Here is a 23795-nt window from a genome sequence, read left to right as displayed (position 1 = left end):
CGTAGTACCCGGAGGAAACCCACGCAAGCACAGGGAGAATATACAAACTCCACACAGTTAAGGCCGTGGTGGGAATTGAACTCATGATCTCAGTGCTGTGAGGTAGTAATGCTAACCACTACACTACCCATAGTTCCTGTCCCCAGTGCTTGCCATCGTTCCATCCCCACTACATGCTAACTGTACATGGTAAATACATACTATTTAACAGGCCAATAATAAATTATTCATATACAAAAAGAGTAACAGAAGTAACGACGTCCCTGCAACTATTCTGGCCTATAACCGGGCCTCGAATCCAAGCCTGGCTTACTCATACAGGGGAACATTTATCTATGGATAAATCAGTGGCAAACGCAGGATTTGCATGGGGGGGGTTTCCAGAACTGGGCGGAGCCAATCATGGGGGTGCGGACTGAGGTGACCCAGTATATGCTGGGTCCGTAAAACTAGTGTGTCTGTATGTGTGTGTATATATATATATATATATATATATATATACATACATATATATACACACACACACATATATATATATATATACACACATACATAGCATATTAAACATGCACACATATATATATATATATATGTACACACACATACAGTACACATATATATACACATGTATATATATATATATATATATATATCTATCATGTGTGTGTGTGTGTGTGTGTGTGTGTTTATATGTATGTATGTATATACATGTGTATATATGTATGCACATGGATATATATGTACTATAATTAAAATAAAGTAAACTTTTATTGCACTTACAAGTGCCACCAGGAAGACAGCAGGCTGCAGAGGACGCTAGACAGCCATTAATAATACTCATGCAGCTAAAATAAAAAATAAAACATTTTTATTTAAGTGGAGGGGTTTTCTGGGTGCTCGGAACCCCCCCTGGGTGCACCACTGTTCCTTATCGCTTCACACAATAAATGGAAAAGATTGGCGCCGCTGCCAGTAACCCTGCAGACTATAAGGTGCCACGAGCTTCACCAGAGACGGCTTCCCAACGTGTTTGTGCAGGAAAGCATTTTTTTTTAACTCAATAAAATAAAACATAAATCCATAATATATTTTCCAATATACTTAAAAAAAGAGAAATGGAATATATTTTTAGGTATTTAGTCAGCGGACTAGGGGTGCGGAAAGCTGGGCTTTGCGCTACATTGCTCACGCACCTTCTGGGAAGACAAAGAATTAATGGATGCTGCAGACCGCAACAAACATAATTATCACACATAGCATCTCACATAACCTACTTCATGGTTGATTGTAAAACACCATTTTCCTCTAATGGGCAAAACCATGTTCACTGCAGGGGGGGGCAGATGGAACATGTGCAGAGAGAGTTAGATTTGGGCGGGGCAGATGGAACATGTGCAGAGAGAGTTAGATTTGGGCAGGGCAGATGGAACATGTGCAGAGAGTGTTAGATTTGGGTGGGGTGTGTTCAAACGGAAATCTAAATTGCAGTGTAAAAATAAAGCAGCACAGGAACAATGTAACCCACCCAAATCTAACTCTCTCTACACGTTATATCTGCACCCCCCCCCTGCACTGCAAATGGTTTTGCCGATTAGAGGAAAATGTTGTTCTGCAATCAACTTGAATTAGGCCCTAATAATGCTATTATTGGCTGATCAGTATGAATCAGTGCAATGTGTACAGGACGTGGAGATGAGACTGACCTCCGCAGAGTCGCGGAGATTTACAGGTGGCTGAGGAGCACAACCAAACCAGATCCCAACTACATATGAAAGGCTGCATTTCAACTTATTACCTCTGTATGGGTTCCCGGGAAAGCGTGTAACCAGAGTCAGTCACCAGGATCCTGGTTGGTCACATGATGGCAGTGGCGTGTTGGCCGCTCTCTGCCCCATACATCATACTGTATGTCATGTGCCTGTGGGTGCCATGGTTACATGCAGGATATCCCCAAGTGTTCATGTTCTTACAGGTAGTCAGGATGATTTACAGTACAGTAACGCACTTATTTTATTTATTTTACCGCCGGCAGTGTTCCGCCAGCCCATAGTCACTGTCAGAGTCCCCCCAGCCAGTCGTCGCCAGAGACCTCTCTTCCTGCCCACCAGCACTCAGCCATTGGCATCATTTAACCTATAGTAGCGCTCCAGGCTCTGCATCGGATATCCCCCTCGGAATCCAGCTCACCCTCTCACAATGCTCTGCAAACCTCTGTCACCCACCCTGAGACGTACCAGCTGCAGCCGCAGTGTTGTTGCCCCATAATGTCGTTGTGCCGGGCCCCTCCAGTAGCCTGCACTCCGTCCCCAATTACTTCAGCCAGCACTCCGCACGCAGCTCAAGCTAGTGGCAAACCACAGTGACCCGACCGGGGGCTCCCAGCTGGAGGAATGAGGTAACTAATGCCCCAGCTGCTATCTACCCTACCCCCAGTAATGCCCCAGCTGCTATCTACCCTACCCCCAGTACTGCCCCAGCTGCTATCTACCCTACCCCCAGTACTGCCCCAGCTGCTATCTACCCTACCCCCAGTACTGCCCCAGCTGCTATCTACCCTACCCCCAGTACTGCCCCAGCTGCTATCTACCCTACCCCCAGTACTGCCCAACTGCTATCTACCCTACCCCCAGTACTGCCACAGCTGCTATCTACCCTACCCCCAGTACTGCCCCAGCTGCTATCTACCCTACCCCCAGTACTGCCCCAGCTGCTATCTACCCTACCCCCAGTACTGCCCCAGCTGCTATCTACCCTACCCCCAGTACTGCCCCAGCTGCTATCTACCCTACCCCCAGTACTGCCCAACTGCCAACTACCCTACCCCCAGTACTGCCCCAGCTGCTATCTACCCTACCCCCAGTACTGCCCCAGCTGCTATCTACCCTACCCCCAGTACTGCCCCAGCTGCTATCTACCCTACCCCCAGTACTGCCCCAGCTGCTATCTACCCTACCCCCAGTACTGCCCAACTGCCATCTACCCTACCCCCAGTACTGCCCCAGCTGCTATCTACCCTACCCCCAGTACTGCCCCAGCTGCTATCTACCCTACCCTCAATACTGCCCCAGCTGCTATCTACCCTACCCCCAGTACTGCCTCAGCTGCTATCTACCCTACCCCCAGTACTGCCCCAGCTGCTATCTACCCTACCCCCAGTACTGCCCCAGCTGCTATCTACCCTACCCCCAGTACTGCCCCAGCTGCTATCTACCCTACCCCCAGTACTGCCCCAGCTGCTATCTACCCTACCCCCAGTACTGCCCCAGCTGCTATCTACCCTACCCCCAGTACTGCCCCAGCTGCTATCTACCCTACCCCCAGTACTGCCCCAGCTGCTATCTACCCTACCCCCAGTACTGCCCCAGCTGCTATCTACCCTACCCCTAGTACTGCCCCAGCTGTTATCTACCCTACCCCCAGTACTGCCCAACTGCCAACTACCCTACCCCCAGTACTGCCCCAGCTGCTATCTACCCTACCCCCAGTACTGCCCCAGCTGCTATCTACCCTACCCCCAGTACTGCCCCAGATGCTATCTACCCTACCCCCAGTACTGCCCCAGCTGCTATCTACCCTAGTCCCAGTACTGCCCAACTGCCATCTACCCTACCCCCAGTACTGCCCCAGCTGCTATCTACCCTAACCCCAGTACTGCCCCAGATGCTATCTACCCTACCCCCAATACTGCCCCAGCTGCTATCTACCCTACCCCCAGTACTGCCCAACTGCCATCTACCCTACCCCCAGTACTGCCCCAGATGCTATCTACCCTACCCCCAGTACTGCCCCAGATGCTATCTAACCTACCCCCAGTACTGCCCCAGCTGCTATCTACCCTACCCCCAGTACTGCCCCAGCTGCTATCTACCCTTACCCTCTCCTTACCCCATCTGCTGCCTGCTCGTAGCCCCTTTCTGCCCCCAGCACTGCACCTGTAGGCATTATCTGTACTGGAAATAGAAGTGTGACTCTCCATAGTGTATAGTATGTGCAGGGCGTGTAGGGTGGTCTGATGGCGTATAGGGAGCTCGCACCATACACTGACATGGGACACAGAAACAGTGGATTAGGGGTCCCTGGGACGCTCAGCACGATCACTGAAGGAGGCATCAGTTGGTACGGGACACGTTGTGTGTGGCCATAAAACATCTAAGTAGAGACAGACGGACCTATCGGGTGAGAAATGAGATGGCAGTCGCCCTCGTCTTGGACACACTGCCCATACTCTGATATAATCGTTTACCTACTGCTGCCAAACAGTGATGACAATGGTGCGGGCAGGGGAGCGTTGTCTCATGTGGCTCTGAGCGGCGTTGTGTTATACTTCACATTACACTGGGAGCGTTCCCATAATCCTGCAGGAAGACTCTATGCTGCTTTAACACAGACTCAACATAATATATTTCCTGTCATACCTAGCACATAAACACAGGCGCCGCACAGCGAGCTACCTCACACACGCTGGTTCTAATACATGACACGTATGTGAACACGCTACACATCATGCTAGCCATATGCTCCACCTAGATACCTCGCTCATGCTGGGTCTAATACATAACACGTATGTGAACACCGTACATGTCATGCTGGTCATATGCTAACACGTATGTAAACATACTACATGTAATGCTGGCCATATGTTCCACCTAGCTACCTCGCATTGCCTGGTTCTATTAAATAATACATATGAAAACACGCTACATGCCATGCTGGCAATATTTTTCCATATAGCTACCTCACACTTCCTTGCTCTAATACCTAACACATATGTAAACACGCTACACATCATGTTGGCCATATGTTCCACTTAGGTACCTCTCATATCCTGATTCTAACCCATAACACGTATGTAAAAAAGCTACAGGCCATGCTAGCTGTATGCACCGTGTAGCTACCTCACGTTTCCTGGTTCTAATACATAACATGCATGTAAACCCATTACACATCATGCTGGCATGTGTTCCACCTAGCTACCTCACCTTCCCTCTCTATAATACATAACATGCATGTAAACACGATACACGCCATGCTGGCATGTGTTCCACCTAGCTACCTCACATTCCCTCTGTATAATACATAACATGCATGTAAACACGATACACGCCATGCTGGCATGTGTTCCACCTAGCTACCTCACATTCCCTCTGTATAATACATAACATGCATGTAAACACGATACACGCCATGCTGGCCGTATGTGCCACCTAGCTACCTCACATTCCCTCTGTATAATACATAACATGCATGTAAACACGTTACACGCCATGCCGGCCGTATGTACCACCTAGCTACCTCACATTTCCTCGGTATAATACATAACATGCATGTAAACACGTTACACGCCATGCCGGCCGTATGTACCACCTAGCTACCTCACATTCCCTCTGTATAATACATAACATGCATGTAAACACGATACACGCCATGCTGGCCGTATGTACCACCTAGCTACCTCACATTACATCTGTATAATACATAACATGCATGTAAACACGATACACGCCATGCTGGCCGTATGTACCACCTAGTTACCTCACATTCCCTCTGTATAATACATAACATGCATGTAAACACGATACACGCCATGCTGGCCGTATATGTACCACCTAGTTACCTCACATTCCCTCTGTATAATACATAACATGCATGTAAACACGATACACGCCATTCTGGCCGTATATGTACCACCTAGCTACCTCACATTCCCTCTGTATAATACATAACATGCATGTAAACACGATACACGCCATGCCGGCCGTATGTGCCACCTAGCTACCTCACATTCCCTCTGTATAATAAATAACATGCATGTAAACACGTTACACGCCATGCCGGCCGTATGTACCACCTAGCTACCTCACATTCCATCTGTATAATACATAACATGCATGTTAACACGATACACGCCATGCTGGCCGTATGTACCACCTAGTTACCTCACATTCCCTCTGTATAATACATAACATGCATGTAAACACGATACACGCCATGCTGGCCGTATATGTACCATCTAGCTACCTCACATTCCCTCTGTATAATACATAACATGCATGTAAACACGATACACGCCATGCTGGACGTATGTACCACCTAGTTACCTCACATTCCCTCTGTATAATACATAACATGCATGTAAACACGATACACGCCATGCCGGCCGTATGTGCCACCTAGCTACCTCACATTCCCTCTGTATAATACATAACATGCATGTAAACACGTTACACGCCATGCCGGCCGTATGTACCACCTAGCTACCTCACATTTCCTCTGTATAATACATAACATGCATGTAAACACGTTACACGCCATGCCGGCCGTATGTACCACCTAGCTACCTCACATTTCCTCTGTATAATACATAACATGCATGTAAACACGTTACACGCCATGCCGGCCGTATGTACCACCTAGCTACCTCACATTTCCTCGGTATAATACATAACATGCATGTAAACACGATACACGCCATGCCGGCCGTATGTACCACCTAGCTACCTCACATTTCCTCGGTATAATACATAACATGCATGTAAACACGATACACGCCATGCCGGCCGTATGTACCACCTAGCTACCTCACATTTCCTCTGTATAATACATAACATGCATGTAAACACGTCACACGCCATGCCGGCCATATGTTCCAGAGAATGTATTTAGCAATCTCCTGACATACACAGAAAAAACCTTGTGTGAAACTGAAATGTTCTTTCCCTCAATGACATGGGATGGCCATTTTCTGAGATGACACAATGGCCCGCATTCCGAGTTGATCGTTCGCTGCCGTTTTTCGCAGCACAGCGATCAAGTGAAAAAGCGGCAATTCTGCGCATGCGCATGGTACGCAGCGCGCATGCGCTAAGTACTTTCAAACAAAACTTTGTAGTTTTACACAAGCTCGAGCGACGTTTTTCAGTCGCTCGAGTGTTCGTAGTATGATTGACAGGAAAGGGGTGTTTCTGGGCGGCAACTCTGCGTTTTCAGGGAGTGTGCTAAAAACCGCAGGCGTGCCAGGAAAAAACGCAGGAGTGGCTGGAGAAACGGGGGAGTGGCTGGCCGAACGCAGGGCGTGTTTGTGACGTCAAACCAGGAACTAAACGGACTCAGGTGATCGCAGTGTAGGAGTAGGTCTGGAGCTACACAGAATCTACAAAGAATTATTTAGTAGCAATTCTGCTAATCATTCGTTCGCAATTCTGCTAAGCTAAGATACACACCCAGAGGGCGGCGGCAGAGCGTGTGCAATGCTGCTAAAAGCAGCTAGCGAGCGAACAACTCGGAATGAGGGCCAATATTCAGATGAGTACAGCCCAAGTCATTACTAGGAACTAGTGACATCACTGCGGCGCTCTGTGAGGTATGCAGTGACGGCAGCCATAATGTGGGCAGAACCAATATTTTCACATGCTGCCGCAATGACTCCACTAGATCCTATGTAACTGATCCATTCACACGGATTTACAAAATGGCCGCCGACGCTATGTGCGAGTTACTGATTGTCATTTACGGCGTGCTAACACTTCTCATAGCAGACAGACGGTCTCACCTTTCTCTGCTTTACTGAATCCAGTTTTATCAACCAGTATGATGCCACCTTGGGTTTGTGATATCTCCAATTATCCATTATCTGTAAGACAGAAGTCAGAGACATAAATAACAAAGATGGCTGCCGCCAGGGAATTGGGTCCGAGCGGCAACTGCATACTGTTTACCTGCCCTCACCCCTATTTAATCAACTGTTTATAGGAACAAATAAACATGGCCTTGTATAGTTGTGTCCCTGTGTGTTACTACAGTATGACTACACTGAATGAAACAGCAACGCCGCACAAAGAGCAGGACAAATACATTATTCACTGTGCGACCTCTGCAGAGGGAAGGACCGTACTGCGCAACTGACGGGGGCTGCGCCACACACATCAGGTGTATATTACCCAAACACATGGATACAAGGTGTATAGTTACACATATATAGAGTGTGCAGCATATGCACGCGCTGTGCTACTAGTCATTGTCATCATTGTGTATTTGCAGCTGCCATACAGTGTGTACAAGAGATGAATGAGACGCATTTGCGCGATGCCCCTCCCGCCCCCTTTCTGCCTCCCTGGTTATAAGTAGAGACGCAGTGAAAATGCGTAGGAGTTAGCATTGCTGTGCCGACATGCGGCCATCTTCTGAGCATGTGCAATGCGGACATACCCGGGCTATGCACCGACAGCTCCGCCCCATGTTGTACATATGTCACCTTTACAAATAAAGCGATTGCAGCGATCTCGCAGCCGGCATATTATTCGCTGTGGCTGGCGGACATCCTGACGCTGATAACTTATTACTGTACATCAGGATTTATAGCGTTACTAGAAGAAACTTGTGGTTTGGGTTTTCTGGTGAATTTATGATGAGTTTGGCTCATCACGCTCTCTGTACATCCATTTGTTTGTAGGTTCTAAATAAGTAAATGTAGGTAAGAATGTTATTAATGTGTCTGCAAATAGGAGTATTTATGTCTATCCATGCAAAGACACATGTGTAGACAGTGGGGTAATACATGCAAGGATATACATGCAGGCAGTGGGGTAATACATGCTAGGATATACATGCAGGCAGTGGGGTAATACATGCAAGGATATACATGCAGGCAGTGGGGTAATACATGCAAGGATATACATGCAGGCAGTGGGGTAATACATGCAAGGATATACATGCAGACAGTGGGGTAATACATGCAAGGATATACATGCAAGGATATACATGCAGGCAGTGGGGTAATACATGCAAGGATATACATGCAGGCAGTGGGGTAATACATGCAAGGATATACATGCAGGCAGTGGGGTAATACATGCAAAGATATACATGCAGACAGTGGGGTAATACATGCAAGGATATACATGCAGGCAGTGGGGTAATACATGCAAGGATATACATGCAGGCAGTGGGGTAATACATGCTAGGATATACATGCAGGCAGTGGGGTAATACATGCAAGGATATACATGCAGACAGTGGGGTAATACATGCAAGGATATACATGCAGACAGTGGGGTAATACATGCAAGGCTATACATGCAGACAGTGGGGTATTACCATGCAAGGCTATACATGCAGACAGTGGGGTAGCGTGATGCTATGACACACGTGCAGACAGTGAGGTAGCGTGATGCTATGACACACGTGCAGACAGTGAGGTAGCGTGATGCTATGACACATGTGCAGACAGTGGGGTAGCGCCATGCTATGACACACGTGCAGACAGTGAGGTAGCGTGATGCTATGACACACGTGCACACAGTGAGGTAGCGTGATGCTATGACACATGTGCAGACAGTGGGGTAGCGTGATGCTATGACACATGTGCAGACAGTGGGGTAGCGTGATGCTATGACATGTGCAGACAGTGGGGTATTACCATGCAAAGATATTCATGCAGGCAGTGGGGTAATACATGCAAGGCTATACATGCAGACAGTGGGGTAGCGTGATGCTATGACACATGTGCAGACAGTGAGGTAGCGTGATGCTATGACACATGTGCAGACAGTGGGGTAGCACCATGCTAAGACACATGTGCAGACAGTGAGGTAGCGTGATGCTATGACACATGTACAGACAGTGGGGTAGCGTGATGCTATGACACATGTGCAGACAGTGGGGTAGCGTGATGCTATGACACATGTGCAGACAGTGGGGTAGCGTGATGCTATGACACATGTACAGACAGTGGGGTAGCGTGATGCTATGACACATGTACAGACAGTGGGGAAGCGTGATGCTATGACACATGTGCAGACAGTGGGGTAGCGAGATGCTATGACACATGTGCAGACAGTGGGGTAGCGTGATGCTATGACACATGTGCAGACAGTGGGGTAGCGTGATGCTATGACACAAGTACAGACAGTGGGGTAGCGAGATGCTATGACATGTACAGACAGTGGGGTAGCGTGATGCTATGATACATGTGCAGACAGTGGGGTAGCGTGATGCTATGACACATGTGCAGACAGTGGGGTAGCGCCATGCTATGACACATGTACAGACAGTGGGGTAGCGTGATGCTATGACACATGTGCAGGCAGTGGGGTAGCGTGATGCTATGACACATGTGCAAACAGTGGGGTAGCGTGATGCTATGACACATGTACAGACAGTGGGGTAGCGCCATGCTATGACACATGTGCAGACAGTGGGGTAGCGTGATGCTATGACACATGTGCAGACAGTGGGGTAGCGTGATGCTATGACACATGTACAGACAGAGGGGTAGCGCCATGCTATGACACATGTGCAGACAGTGGGGTAGCGTGATGCTATGACACATGTACAGACAGTGGGGTAGCGCCATGCTATGACACATGTGCAGACAGTGGGGTAGCGTGATGCTATGACACATGTGCAGACAGTGGGGTAGCGTGATGCTATGACATATGTACAGACAGTGGGGAAGCGCCATGCTATGACACATGTGCAGACAGTGGGGTAGCGTGATGCTATGACACATGTGCAGACAGTGGGGTAGCATGATGCTATGACACATGTGCAGACAGTGGGGTAGCGTGATGCTATGACACATGTGCAGACAGTGGGGTAGCGTGATGCTATGACACATGTGCAGACAGTGGGGTAGCGTGATGCTATGACACATGTGCAGACAGTGGGGTAGCGTGATGCTATGACACATGTGCAGACAGTGGGGTAGCGTGATGCTATGACACATGTGCAGACAGTGGGGTAGCGTGATGCTATGACACATGTGCAGACAGTGGGGTAGCGTGATGCTATGACACATGTGCAGACAGTGGGGTAGCGTGATGCTATGACACATGTGCAGGCAGTGGGGTAGCGTGATGCTATGACACATGTACAGACAGTGGGGTAGCGTGATGCTATGACATACATGCAGTGGGGTAGCGTGATGCTATGACATACATGCAGTGGGGTAGCGTGATGCTATGACATAAATGCAGTGGGGTAGCGTGATGCTATGACAAACATGCAGTGGGGTAGCACCATGCTATGACACACATATAGCCCGTGTCATCCATCTGATGAGGAACTGTCGGCCTTTAGCACTGTTGATCACTATTGCTATTTTATGGGCTACTTTTTCTGTAGGAAATTCCCAGTGTTCCAATGTTTAATGGCAGAGGCAGCGCGCACTGCGTCACTGGTCCCTGCAGCCGGAGCGTATTTCAGTCATGACGGCTTTTGGACTGTGCCGCTGATGATTTTTCAGCCTGGGAAACATTGGTATTGAGTAAACGTTACCTCCGATGTAAACGCTCTCCAAGGTCCATTTCCACCACAGCTGTAAACTAAGAAAATACTTTTGCTGTTTCCGTTTGGTAAGTTATTTGATCACAGTAGTAGAAATGTTTGGTGCCCACTGAGAGCTTTCCCTGAAGAGCATCCAAAGGTTGTAAAAATAGGAACATAAATCTTTCCTTGCAGCATGTCAGACCTGTAACAGCTGGGCAATATTCCGCTGTTACAGGGTCAGAACTAAGAGAAAAGATCCGGCTGGATTGTCACTGTGCATTGCCAGGATGTTCTGCAACAACTGCACAGATTACACGCAAACAAAAGTCTCATTAAAAGTGTTTTGTTTTGAGTAGAATGTTCATTTGCTTCATTTGAACTTAATTATGAAGGTCCCAGATTTTCCGAGCAGAGTAGACACAGCAGGAGTGTGTATTCAGCCTTTTACAGGAAAATCAAAATGCCCCCTAGACAACACAATGGCATTCATCCCTATACGCCTCCTCCAATCCCACTGCGCACAGGAGAGATAACGGAACAGCCAGCCGTCCACTCTCACCATCCCGGCAGACACCAGTGATGCCTGCAACACGCCGGCTTCAGTTTATTTAACACATCTTTATTTTTTTTATCACCGATCATTTTATCAAATGCTTCTTTTTAAGATTACTTTTATTTTTTTCGAAGACTAACAATCAAAACTGATACCTAGAGAAAAGATGTTCCACAGCTCTGCACAGTACGGCCATATAGACACGCCACAGGGACACAATTCCTGTACTGGGACCTTCCAGATCATTTAACCCTTTTGCTGCAGACTATTTTTTAATCCCTGTGCTGAGCCTATGGGGGTAATTCAGACCTGATCGTAGCAGCAAATTTGTTGGACAAAACCTGCAGTCCTGCGTTCGCATAGTCGCCGCCCAAAGGGGAGTGTATTTTAGCTGTGCAAGTGTGCGATCGCATGTGCAGCCGAGCGGTACAAAAAAAAACTTTGTGCAGTTTCTGAGTTGCCCAGAACTTACTCAGCCGCTGCGACCACTTCAGCCTGTTCTTGTCCGAAATTGACGTCAGACACCCGCCCTGCAAACGCTTGGACACGCCTGCATTTTTTCAACCACTCCCAGAAAACGGTCAGTTGACACCCATAAACGCCTTCTTCCTGTCAATCTCCTTGTGATCGACTGTGCGTGTGGATCCTTTGTAAAACCCATCGCACAGCAACGATCACCTTTGTACCTGTATGACGCGCCTGCGCATTGCGGTGCATACGCATGCGCAGTTCTGACCTGATCACAGCGCTGCAAACAACGCTAGCGAGGGATCAGGTCTGAATTACGACACATGTGCACTGCAGGGTTGCAGATGTAACATGTGCAGAGAGAGTTAGATTTGGGTGGGTATTTTGTTTCTGTGCAGGGTAAATACTGGCTGCTTTATTTCTACACTGCAATTTAGATTTCAGTTTGAACACACCCCACCCAAATCGAACTCTCTCTGCACATGTTACATCTGCCTCCCCTGCAGTGCACATGGTTTTGCCCAACTGCTAACAAATTTGCTGCTGCGACCAGATCTGAATTACCCCCTATTATATTAGGTCTTCTGTGGATTGTCACATTCCAGCTGCACTGTTCGTGGTCTTTCTGCACTATTTAGTGAAGTCACGCCTTGTTTTTTTTTTTTTTTTCTGTATATTCTCCAAAAATACTTTTTGTTTCTTTATCACGCAAGACGGGAATCTACGCTACTTTCAAGGAGGTGCAGAAGTAAGATGAATAGCCAATATTTTATGCATCAAAAAATAAATAATTTGGGAAATATTTGCATAACATGGATTGCAGGAAAAACATTAATTTATGTGTATACACTGTGCCTCTGTTAACTTTCCATAGTGTAGTGGGTATATTGCCTGTGATTACATCATCGCAGGCAGTATACACATATACATACAGTTTCAAATAGAAAGAGAGTCTCCTCTGTGTAGTCTCTTTTACACCCTCATCCCATACCAGAGAAAGCCCATTGCACACAACCGAAACGCCATAGGGCGCAGAGACATATGACGCTGTAGAACGGAGAGCTGCGTGATGCAGCGCGGTGCCGCGCACTTACTTCCTCTATAATAGCGTATGTTTCATCTTCATCCACTTTCCCTGGAAATCGGATTCTCATGTCTTGGAGGACGAGTAAAGTCTGCCGTGTCAGCTCCTCTTCCTGGTCATTTGTTAGGTGATGTAAGGCAGTCTCATTCTAAAGACAAAGATTAACAGTCAGAGATCGCTGCATAAAGAAAGAATATCAAAGGCGCGAGCAGAGAAGTAACAGGGACCGAACACTGACAGGATAACAAAGGAGCCGCTTTGGCTTCAGAACTCTCTCCGCTAGACACAACTGCACTCACCGCAGCTATAAAAAGAGAAGTTATCTCTGTGGAGTCGCCACTGCAGACGCTGCCCGGCCGAGACTTACCTACGTGCTACAGAAATGCCACAGGCACATAAAGAAGTACGGGCAGCTGTAATGGTTAGCATTACCACCTCACAGCACTGATGTCATGGGTTCCATTCCCACCATGGCTCAAACTGTGTGGAGTTTGTATGTTCTCCCCGTACTTGCATGGGTTTCCTCCGAGTACTCCGGTTTCCTCCCACAATCCAAAAATATACTGGTAGGTTAATTGGCTCCCAACAAAATTAACCCTAGTGAGTACGTGTGGTAGGGAATATAGATTGTAAGCTCCACTGGGGCAGGGACTGATGTGAATGGTCAAATACAGCGCTGCGGAATATGTGTGCTGAGTATGGGAGGGACACGTACGCCACAGAGATAAAACAACTCTGATTACAGGTCTACAATCTTATTTTCAGCGTATAATGTACGGGTCACTTGCTGTACAGTACAGGCAGCACCATTACCTTATTAAAGCAATGAGGAATACAATGTAATATGTACATCAGTTATCTGTGATGACTGCAGATAGGAGTCAGTGCTTTATACAGATGAGAATGTAGCCTGATAGTAACTACACCTCCTACGTATTATTCTCCGTGTTTATCGCGCTGCTCTCTGCGGAGCTGTAAGGGGTGTATTTATTCAGTTTGGCGCTGCGCCCCTGACAATAAGCATTCCCCATCTCTCTCACCTATTAATCCACCCTGTGCAGGAAGCCTCCCGGAGGTCTGACCTCTGCCTCTACTGTGATAAACGCGGAGCTGACAATCACTCACCTGCCTCGGGTACATACTGCCGCATGTCCCGGTGTGCGGCACTCTGTGCGATGAGAAGCTGCGATTCAGCGAGTTGGTCCTGTTTCCTGAGGACGGCCTGGAGACTTGTGCAGAAACTTTCGATGAGAGCGGTCGCTGCTCGCTGTGCGGAGACTGGGTGTTGAGCGCAGTTATGGAGCGTGGGCAGCTCACAGAGCGCCTTATCGGAGTGGACGATGACGGAGATGAATAGGAAAATGGCCGCGTCTTAATGGGAGGCTTACAATGAATTCTACCTGCACAAGTGCAAAGGAAAACAGTGTTATTCCCGGTTATCACAGACGTCCCCAAAACTTTTCCTTTTTATGCACGGCGCACCGAGCCCTGAACCCTGCACAGCATTTAGTGGAAAAGCTTCACGTTCGTACAGAATCCTCGCCGCCTCCGATGTTAGTTGAGCAGCGTTACGGCTGGTGGGAACAGTTTATGCGTCATTCTAATATGGAAGGGGATCAGAGCCTGTTGCGTGTTTGCTAAGTAGCAGAACCTGCCCTGTGGCGACTTTTCCCTGTATCACGGTCATTTTCCTACTTCTCACAAACGTTGCTGCACAATCACCTCTAATGAATCTGAAAACAGATATCACAACACAAAACACACAACGGGCCCGATTGTGAGTCACAGGCTGCAGCGACAACTTCAGCGACTTTTGCTGTAGACCCGTCTGTGACTTGATGCTAATATCAGCTCTTCCCTGGTGAACAATCCTGCGTCTGACTGTGCAGGGCTGAGACGCCCACTGAGAGTCTATGGGGCCCGTTTATCATTGAATATTTGCGGCTCAATCTCTGGAAAACACCCATTAGCAGGGATTAGCCGCAAATAACGAGTTTTATGGTAAGAACTTACCGTTGTTAAAACTCTTTCTGCGAGGTACACTGGGCTACACAAGGATGGACAATGGGGTGTAGAGTAGGATCTTGATCCGAGGCACCAACAGGCTCAAAGCTTTGACTGTTCCCAGAATGCACAGCGCCGCCTCCTCTATAACCCCGCCTCCCTGCACAGGAGCTCAGTTTTTAGTTAACCAGCCCAATGCAGTAGCAGGAAAAGAGACGACAACGGTTAGTAGCCACATACACCACACTCTCACGACAAGAGAAGTGTCAGCGGCTAATGCCATACCAACCCGAAGAAGCTAAGTGCGTCAGGGTGGGCGCCTTGTGGAGCCCAGTGTACCTCACAGAAAGAGTTTTAGCAACGGTAAGTTCTTACCATAAAACTCGTTTTCTGCTGCGGGGTACACTGGGCTCCACAAGGATGGACAATGGGGATGTCCTAAAGCAGTTCCTTATGGGAGGGGACGCACTGTAGCGGGCACAAGAACCCGGCGTCCAAAGGAAGCATCCTGGGAAGCGGCAGTATCGAAGGCATAGAACCTTATGAACGTGTTCACTGAGGACCACGTAGCCGCCTTGCACAATTGGTCAAGGGTCGCACCACGTTGGGCCGCCCAAGAAGGTCCAACAGACCGAGTAGAATGGGCCGTAATGTGAGCAGGAGCTGACAAACCAGCTTTCACATAAGCATGTGCAATCACCATTCTAATCCACCTGGCCAGGGTCTGCTTGTGAGCAGGCCAGCCCCGTTTATGAAACCCAAACAGTATAGAGAATCAGATTTCCTAACAGAAGCAGTTCTCTTCACATAGATACGGAGAGCCCGTACCACATCCAAAGACCAGTCTTTGGGAGACAAATCAGGAGAGACAAAGGCCGGAACCACAATCTCCTGATTAAGGTGGAACGAGGACACCACCTACGGTAAATAACCGGGATGAGTCCTAAGTACCGCCCGGTCACGGTGAAAAATCAGATATGGGGAACTACAGGAAAGGGCCCCCAAATCCGACACTCTTCTAGCAGAGGCAATAGCCAGCAAGAACACCACCTTAAGGGAAAGCCACTTAAGATCAGCTGAACCAAGGGGTTCAAACGGAGGCTCCTGCAACGCCTCCAAAACCACCGACAAATCCCAAGGAGCCACAGGCGGGACATAGGGAGGTTGGATACGCAACACACCCTGAGTGAAAGTCGCAATTTTTCTCTGAAACCACACCGGCAAGGCAGAAATATGAACCTTGAGGGAGACCAGACGCAGGCCTAAATCCAGGCCCTGTTGCAGAAAAGCCAAAAGTTTGGCAGTACTAAACTTGGAAGCGTCATAATTGTTAGATGCGCACCAAACAAAGTAGGAATGCCAGACCCTATGGTAAATCCGGGCAGAAGCCGGTTTACGGGCCCGCAACATAGTTTTAATGACCTCTTCAAAAAAACCATTAGCCCTCAAGACGGAAGCTTCAAGAGCCACGCCGTCAAAGACAGACGGGCTAGGTCCTGGTAGACACAGGGGCCCTGAACGAGGAGGTCTGGGCGTTGTGGAAGTAGAATTGGACGCTCTAACGATAGGCCCTGCAGGTCTGAGAACCAGTGCCGTCTGGGCCACGCTGGAGCTATGAGAAGCATATTTCCTTTTTCTTGCTTGAACTTCCGAATTACCCTGGGCAGGAGTGACACCGGTGGGAACACGTACGGCAGTCGAAACCTCCACGGCACCGCCAGTGCATCCACGAATGCTGCTTGAGGATCCCTTGTCCTTGCTCCGAAGACCGGAACCTTGTGATTGTGTCGAGACGCCATCAGATCTACATCTGGAAGACCCCACTTTTCCACTAGGAGTTGAAACACTTCTGGATGGAGGCCCCACTCGCCGGCATGCACGTCCTGACGACTGAAAAAGTCTGCTTCCCAATTCAGGACTCCCGGAATGAATATTGCCGATATGGCCGATAGATGGCGTTCCGCCCAATGTAGAATCCGTGAGACTTCCTTCATTGCCAAACGGCTTCGAGTGCCGCCTTGATGATTTATGTAAGCCACTGTGGTGGCGTTATCCGACTGTACTTGAACAGGACGGTTCTGAACTAAATGCTGGGCCAGGTTCAATGCATTGAAGACCGCCCGCAATTCCAGAATATTAATCGAGAGGAGAGATTCCTCCTTGGTCCACCGACCCTGAAGGGAGTGTTGCTCCAGCACCGCGCCCCAACCTCTTAGACTGGCATCTAAGGGACGGCCCCTGCACAGTTGTTGGTCCTGGAGCCACCAGAGCAGCGACAGACGGACCTCCGGAGTCAATGAGATCATTTGAGACCTGATCTGGTGAGGCAGGCCATCCCACTTGGCTAGAATCAGCCTCTGGAGGGGGCGAGAATGGAATTGAGCATACTCCACCATGTCGAATGCTGACACCATGAGGCCCAGCACCTGCAACGCCGAATGTATCGACACTTGCGGACGAGAAAGGAAGCAACGAATCCTGTCCTGAAGCTTCAGGACCTTCTCCTGACACAAGAACAACCTCTGGTTGTGAGTGTCCAATAGCACCCCCAGATGCACCATGCTCTGAGCCAGGATTAGGGAGGATTTCTTCCAGTTGATGAGCCACCCGTGGGCTTGTAGAAACCGGACCGTCATATCCAGATGACGTAGGAGAAGTTCTGGGGAATTTGGCAGGATTAACAAGTCGTCCAGATACGGCAGTATCCTGACCCCTTGACGGCGGAGTACCACCGTCATCACAGCCATTACTTTGGTGAAGACTCGCGGAGCCGTTGTTAAACCAAAAGGAAACGCCCGAAACTGGTAATGGAGGTTGCCAATAGCAAACATCAGGTATTGCTGATGTGACGCTGCTATAGGAATATGCAGGTAAGCATCCTGTATGTCCAGGGAGACCATGTAGTCCCCAGGTTCCAAGGCTAGAACTATAGAGCGAAGGGTTTCCATACGGAACTTGGAAACCTTCACAAACCTGTTCAATGCCTTGAGGCTGAGAATGGGCCGGGAGGACCCATTCGGTTTCGGGACTAGAAACAGCGGAGAATAGTACCCCCGGCCCCTCTGAGCAAGAGGCACCTGTACTACGACTCCTGTATCCAGGAGGGTCTGTACCACCGAATGCAGAGTGTTTGCCTTTGTCTGGTCCGACGGGACGTCTGTCTGGCAAAATCGATGAGGGGGTCGGTTTTTGAAGGCTATGGCGTAACCTCGAGTGACGACTTCCTGTACCCAGGCATCTGAAGTGGTTTTCAACCATTCCTGGGTATACCCTAGAAGCCGGCCCCCCACCCTGGGATTCCCCAGGGGGAGGCCCGCCCCGTCATGCGGCAGGCTTATCGTCCTTGGAAGCTGGCTGATGGGCCGCCCAGGCTCTTTTTGGCTTCGGCTTACCAGGTTTGGAAGTGCGGGCCTGCTTGTTGTACACCTGACCTTTTGCTTTACCTAAAGGACGAAAGGGGCGAAAGGACGCACCTTTAGCCTTCGACACAGAAGGAGCGGTACTTGGCAGACAGGCAGTTTTGGCAGTAGCCAAGTCAGCCACAATTTTATTTAAGTCCTTCCCAAACAGAATATCTCCCTTGAAATGGAGTACCTCCAGGGTTTTTCTAGAGTCTAGATCCACAAAACAGGATCTCAGCCACAATATCCGGCGAGCCAGGACTGACGTAGTAGAGGCCTTGGCTGCTAGGATACCGGCATCCGAAGCCGCCTCTTTAATATAACGAGAAGCTGTGACAATATATGACAAGCATTGTCTAGCATGGTCAGAGGAGATTTCAGCTTCTAACTCCAAGGCCCATGCTTCAATAGCCTCTGCAGCCCATGTAGCTGCAATAGTGGGCCTTTGTGCAGTACCCGTGAGGGTGTAAATCGCTTTCAGACAACCCTCCACACGTTTATCTGTATGCTCTTTTAGAGACGTGACGGTAGTGACAGGTAGAGCTGAGGAGACCACCATCCTAGCCACATGTGAGTCCACTGGAGGAGGCGTTTCCCAATTCTTAGACAGCTCTGGCGCGAGGGGATAGCGAACCAGCATCTTCTTGTGAGGCACAAACTTCGTACCCGGGTTTTCCCAGGGTTCCCGACGTATATCCACTAGGTGATCAGAGTGAGGTAAAACTTGCTTAACCACCTTCTGACGCTTGAACCTATCTGGTTTCTTAGGAGGGACGGATGGCTCGGGATCATCCGTAATCTGTAAAAGTAACTTAATAGCCTCCAAAAGATCAGGAACATCCACATGTGAACTACCCTCCCCATCAGCAGTATCTGAGTCAGAACCTGTGGGGTCAGTGTATGTACTGTCTTCATCAGATGAGGTGTCAGTGACAGCAGTGGATTGTGAGGAGACAAGCGCTCGCTTAGAGGACCCCTTGGACTTAGGCGAGCGATGGTCAGACTTTTTAGTAGTCAGGGACTGGTTCAACTTCTTTAACTGAGCAGATAAATCGTCCGCCCACGGCGAGTTAGCTGCAGGGACCATATACGGTTGTACCGCAATTGGGGGTCCCATAGGGGGTGTTAGTTTATGAACTAGCGTATGCAGAAGCGTGGAAAAAGCGTCCCACGGCGGGTCATTATGTGCCTCCGTTGCCACAGTCCCACTGGGGGGCAAGGAGCCCCCAGAACCAGAGCCCACAGCTGCTATATTCCCCTCATAGGTATCTGCGGCTTCAGCAACACCGGCAGTGTGTTCCGCCCCAGAACCGTTACCCTCAGAAGGAGACATGATATAACTTGCAGTATCAGGTAACACAGTACAATTATTAGCAGCACTATATCCCTAAATCCAAACCCCTGCGCAGTGTAGTCAGCACCAGCAGAGATAAAGGAGAGATATGGCGACTAAATCACAGAGAAAAATACGTAATACAGTATATCTTTGTGAAAATCCTGTATTAGATAAAACCTGACGCACCAAGCCCCCTCAGGTTATAGAATATAGGGATAGCAAGTTGAGTGAAAGACACGAAATGGACAACACTCAGCTATCAATGCACACACAGATAGTCACAGTCTGTACAATGCAGAGGTTATTACTAGAGATGAGCGGGTTCGGTTCCTCTGAATCCGAACCCGCCCGAACTTCATGTTTTTTTACACGGGTCCTAGCGACTCGGATCTTCCCGCCTTGCTCGGTTAACCCGAGCGCGCCCGAACGTCATCATCACGCTGTCGGATTCTCGCGAGGCTCGGATTCTATCGCGAGACTCGGATTCTATATAAGGAGCCGCGCGTCGCCGCCATTTTCACACGTGCATTGAGATTGATAGGGAGAGGACGTGGCTGGCGTCCTCTCCGTTTAGAAATAGATAGGAGAGTGAGAGTGAGACACTTCATTTACTGGAGCTTAGGAGGAGTACTCAGAGAGTGCAGAATTTTGCTGATAGTAGTTAGTTAGTTATACTAGTGACTGACCAGTGAGACCACCAGTGCAGTTTTATTATTATTTAATATAATCCGTTCTCTGCCTGAAAAAAACGATACACAGTGACTCAGTCACATACCATATCTGTGCTCAGCCCAGTGTGCTGCATCATCTATGTATAATATCTGACTGTGCTCACACAGCTTAATTGTGGGGGAGACTGGGGAGCAGTTATAGGTTATAGCAGGAGCCAGGAGTACATATTAAACAGTGCACACTTTTGCTGCCAGAGTGCCACTGCCAGTGTGACTGACCAGTGACCTGACCACACTGACCACCAGTATATTGTGATTGTCTGCCTGAAAAAGTTAAACACTCGTCGTGTGACTTGTGTGGTGTTTTTTTATTCTATAAAAAACTCATTCTGCTGACAGACAGTGTCCAGCAGGTCCGTCATTATATAATATATACCTGTCCGGCTGCAGTAGTGATATATATATATTTTTTATATCATTATTTATCATCCAGTCTATACTAGCAGCAGACACAGTACGGTAGTTCACGGCTGTAGCTACCTCTGTGTCGGCACTCGGCAGTCCATCCATAATTGTATACCACCTACCCGTGGTTTTTTTTTTCTTTCTTCTTTATACATACTACATCTCATTATCATCCAGTCTATATTAGCAGCAGACACAGTACAGTACGGTAGTCCACGGCTGTAGCTATCTCTGTGTCGGCACTCGGCAGTCCATCCATAATTGTATACCACCTACCCGTGGTTTTTTTTTTTTTCTTCTTTATACATACTACATCTCATTATCAACCAGTCTATATTAGCAGCAGACACAGTACGGTAGTCCACGGCTGTAGCTACTTCTGTGTCGGCACTCGGCAGTCCATCCATAATTGTATACCACCTACCCGTGGTTTTTTTTTTCTTTCTTCTTTATACATACTACATCTCATTATCAACCAGTCTATATTAGCAGCAGACACAGTACGGTAGTCCACGGCTGTAGCTATCTCTGTGTCGGCACTCGGCAGTCCATCCATAATTGTATACCACCTACCCGTGGTTTTTTTTTTCTTTCTTCTTTATACATACTACATCTCATTATCATCCAGTCTATATTAGCAGCAGACACAGTACGGTAGTCCACGGCTGTAGCTACCTCTGTGTCGGCACTCGGCAGTCCATCCATAATTGTATACCACCTACCCGTGGGTTTTTTTTTCTTTCTTCTTTATACATACTACATCTCATTATCATCCAGTCTATATTAGCAGCAGACACAGTACGGTAGTCCACGGCTGTAGCTACCTCTGTGTCGGCACTCGGCAGTCCATCCATAATTGTATACCACCTACCCGTGGTTTTTTTTTCTTTCTTCTTTATACATACTACATCTCATTATCAACCAGTCTATATTAGCAGCAGACACAGTACGGTAGTCCACGGCTGTAGCTACCTCTGTGTCGGCACTCGGCAGTCCATCCATAATTGTATACTAGTATCCATCCATCTCCATTGTTTACCTGAGGTGCCTTTTAGTTGTGCCTATTAAAATATGGAGAACAAAAATGTTGAGGTTCCAAAATTAGGGAAAGATCAAGATCCACTTCCACCTCGTGCTGAAGCTGCTGCCACTAGTCATGGCCGAGACGATGAAATGCCAGCAACGTCGTCTGCCAAGGCCGATGCCCAATGTCATAGTACAGAGCATGTCAAATCCAAAACACCAAATATCAGTAAAAAAAGGACTCCAAAACCTAAAATAAAATTGTCGGAGGAGAAGCGTAAACTTGCCAATATGCCATTTACCACACGGAGTGGCAAGGAACGGCTGAGGCCCTGGCCTATGTTCATGGCTAGTGGTTCAGCTTCACATGAGGATGGAAGCACTCAGCCTCTCGCTAGAAAACTGAAAAGACTCAAGCTGGCAAAAGCACCGCAAAGAACTGTGCGTTCTTCGAAATCCCAAATCCACAAGGAGAGTCCAATTGTGTCGGTTGCGATGCCTGACCTTCCCAACACTGGACGTGAAGAGCATGCGCCTTCCACCATTTGCACGCCCCCTGCAAGTGCTGGAAGGAGCACCCGCAGTCCAGTTCCTGATAGTCAGATTGAAGATGTCAGTGTTGAAGTACACCAGGATGAGGAGGATATGGGTGTTGCTGGCGCTGGGGAGGAAATTGACCAGGAGGATTCTGATGGTGAGGTGGTTTGTTTAAGTCAGGCACCCGGGGAGACACCTGTTGTCCGTGGGAGGAATATGGCCACTGACATGCCTGGTGAAAAATCCAAAAAAATCAGCTCTTCGGTGTGGAAGTATTTCAACAGAAATGCGGACAACAGGTGTCAAGCCGTGTGTTGCCTTTGTCAAGCTGTAATAAGTAGGGGTAAGGACGTTAACCACCTCGGAACATCCTCCCTTATACGTCACCTGCAGCGCATTCATAATAAGTCAGTGACAAGTTCAAAAACTTTGGGCGACAGCGGAAGCAGTCCACTGACCAGTAAATCCCTTCCTCTTGTAACCAAGCTCACGCAAACCACCCCACCAACTCCCTCAGTGTCAATTTCCTCCTTCCCCAGGAATGCCAATAGTCCTGCAGGCCATGTCACTGGCAATTCTGACGAGTCCTCTCCTGCCTGGGATTCCTCCGATGCATCCTTGCGTGTAACGCCTACTGCTGCTGGCGCTGCTGTTGTTGCTGCTGGGAGTCGATGGTCATCCCAGAGGGGAAGTCGTAAGCCCACTTGTACTACTTCCAGTAAGCAATTGACTGTTCAACAGTCCTTTGCGAGGAAGATGAAATATCACAGCAGTCATCCTACTGCAAAGCGGATAACTGAGGCCTTGGCATCCTGGGTGGTGAGAAACGTGGTTCCGGTATCCATCATTACTGCAGAGCCAACTAGAGACTTGTTGGAGGTACTGTGTCCCCGGTACCAAATACCATCTAGGTTCCATTTCTCTAGGCAGGCGATACCGAAAATGTACACAGACCTCAGAAAAAGAGTCACCAGTGTCCTAAAAAATG

General features: G+C 48.4%; 1 protein-coding gene across 3 annotated transcripts in view; it reads right to left on the bottom strand.

The window, feature by feature from the left end:
* The window catches only part of TTLL7 (tubulin tyrosine ligase like 7), a 434278-nt gene that overhangs the window by 59597 nt on the left and 350886 nt on the right, over nt 1-23795 (bottom strand). For all 3 annotated transcript variants that reach the window (XM_063938974.1, XM_063938973.1, XM_063938975.1), the window contains 3 exons: nt 14496-14770; nt 13381-13518; nt 7550-7630 (listed from right to left, as the gene is read on the bottom strand). In XM_063938974.1, the coding sequence (XP_063795044.1) occupies nt 7550-7630; nt 13381-13518; nt 14496-14770 (494 nt within the window). The remainder of the gene's footprint in view (nt 1-7549; nt 7631-13380; nt 13519-14495; nt 14771-23795) is intronic.

Source organism: Pseudophryne corroboree, chromosome 9 (assembly GCF_028390025.1).
Source record: "Pseudophryne corroboree isolate aPseCor3 chromosome 9, aPseCor3.hap2, whole genome shotgun sequence".
NCBI classification, from domain to species: Eukaryota; Metazoa; Chordata; class Amphibia; order Anura; family Myobatrachidae; genus Pseudophryne; species Pseudophryne corroboree.
Note: the sequence above shows the minus strand (reverse complement) of the source record. Positions and strands in the feature narration are given on the sequence as shown.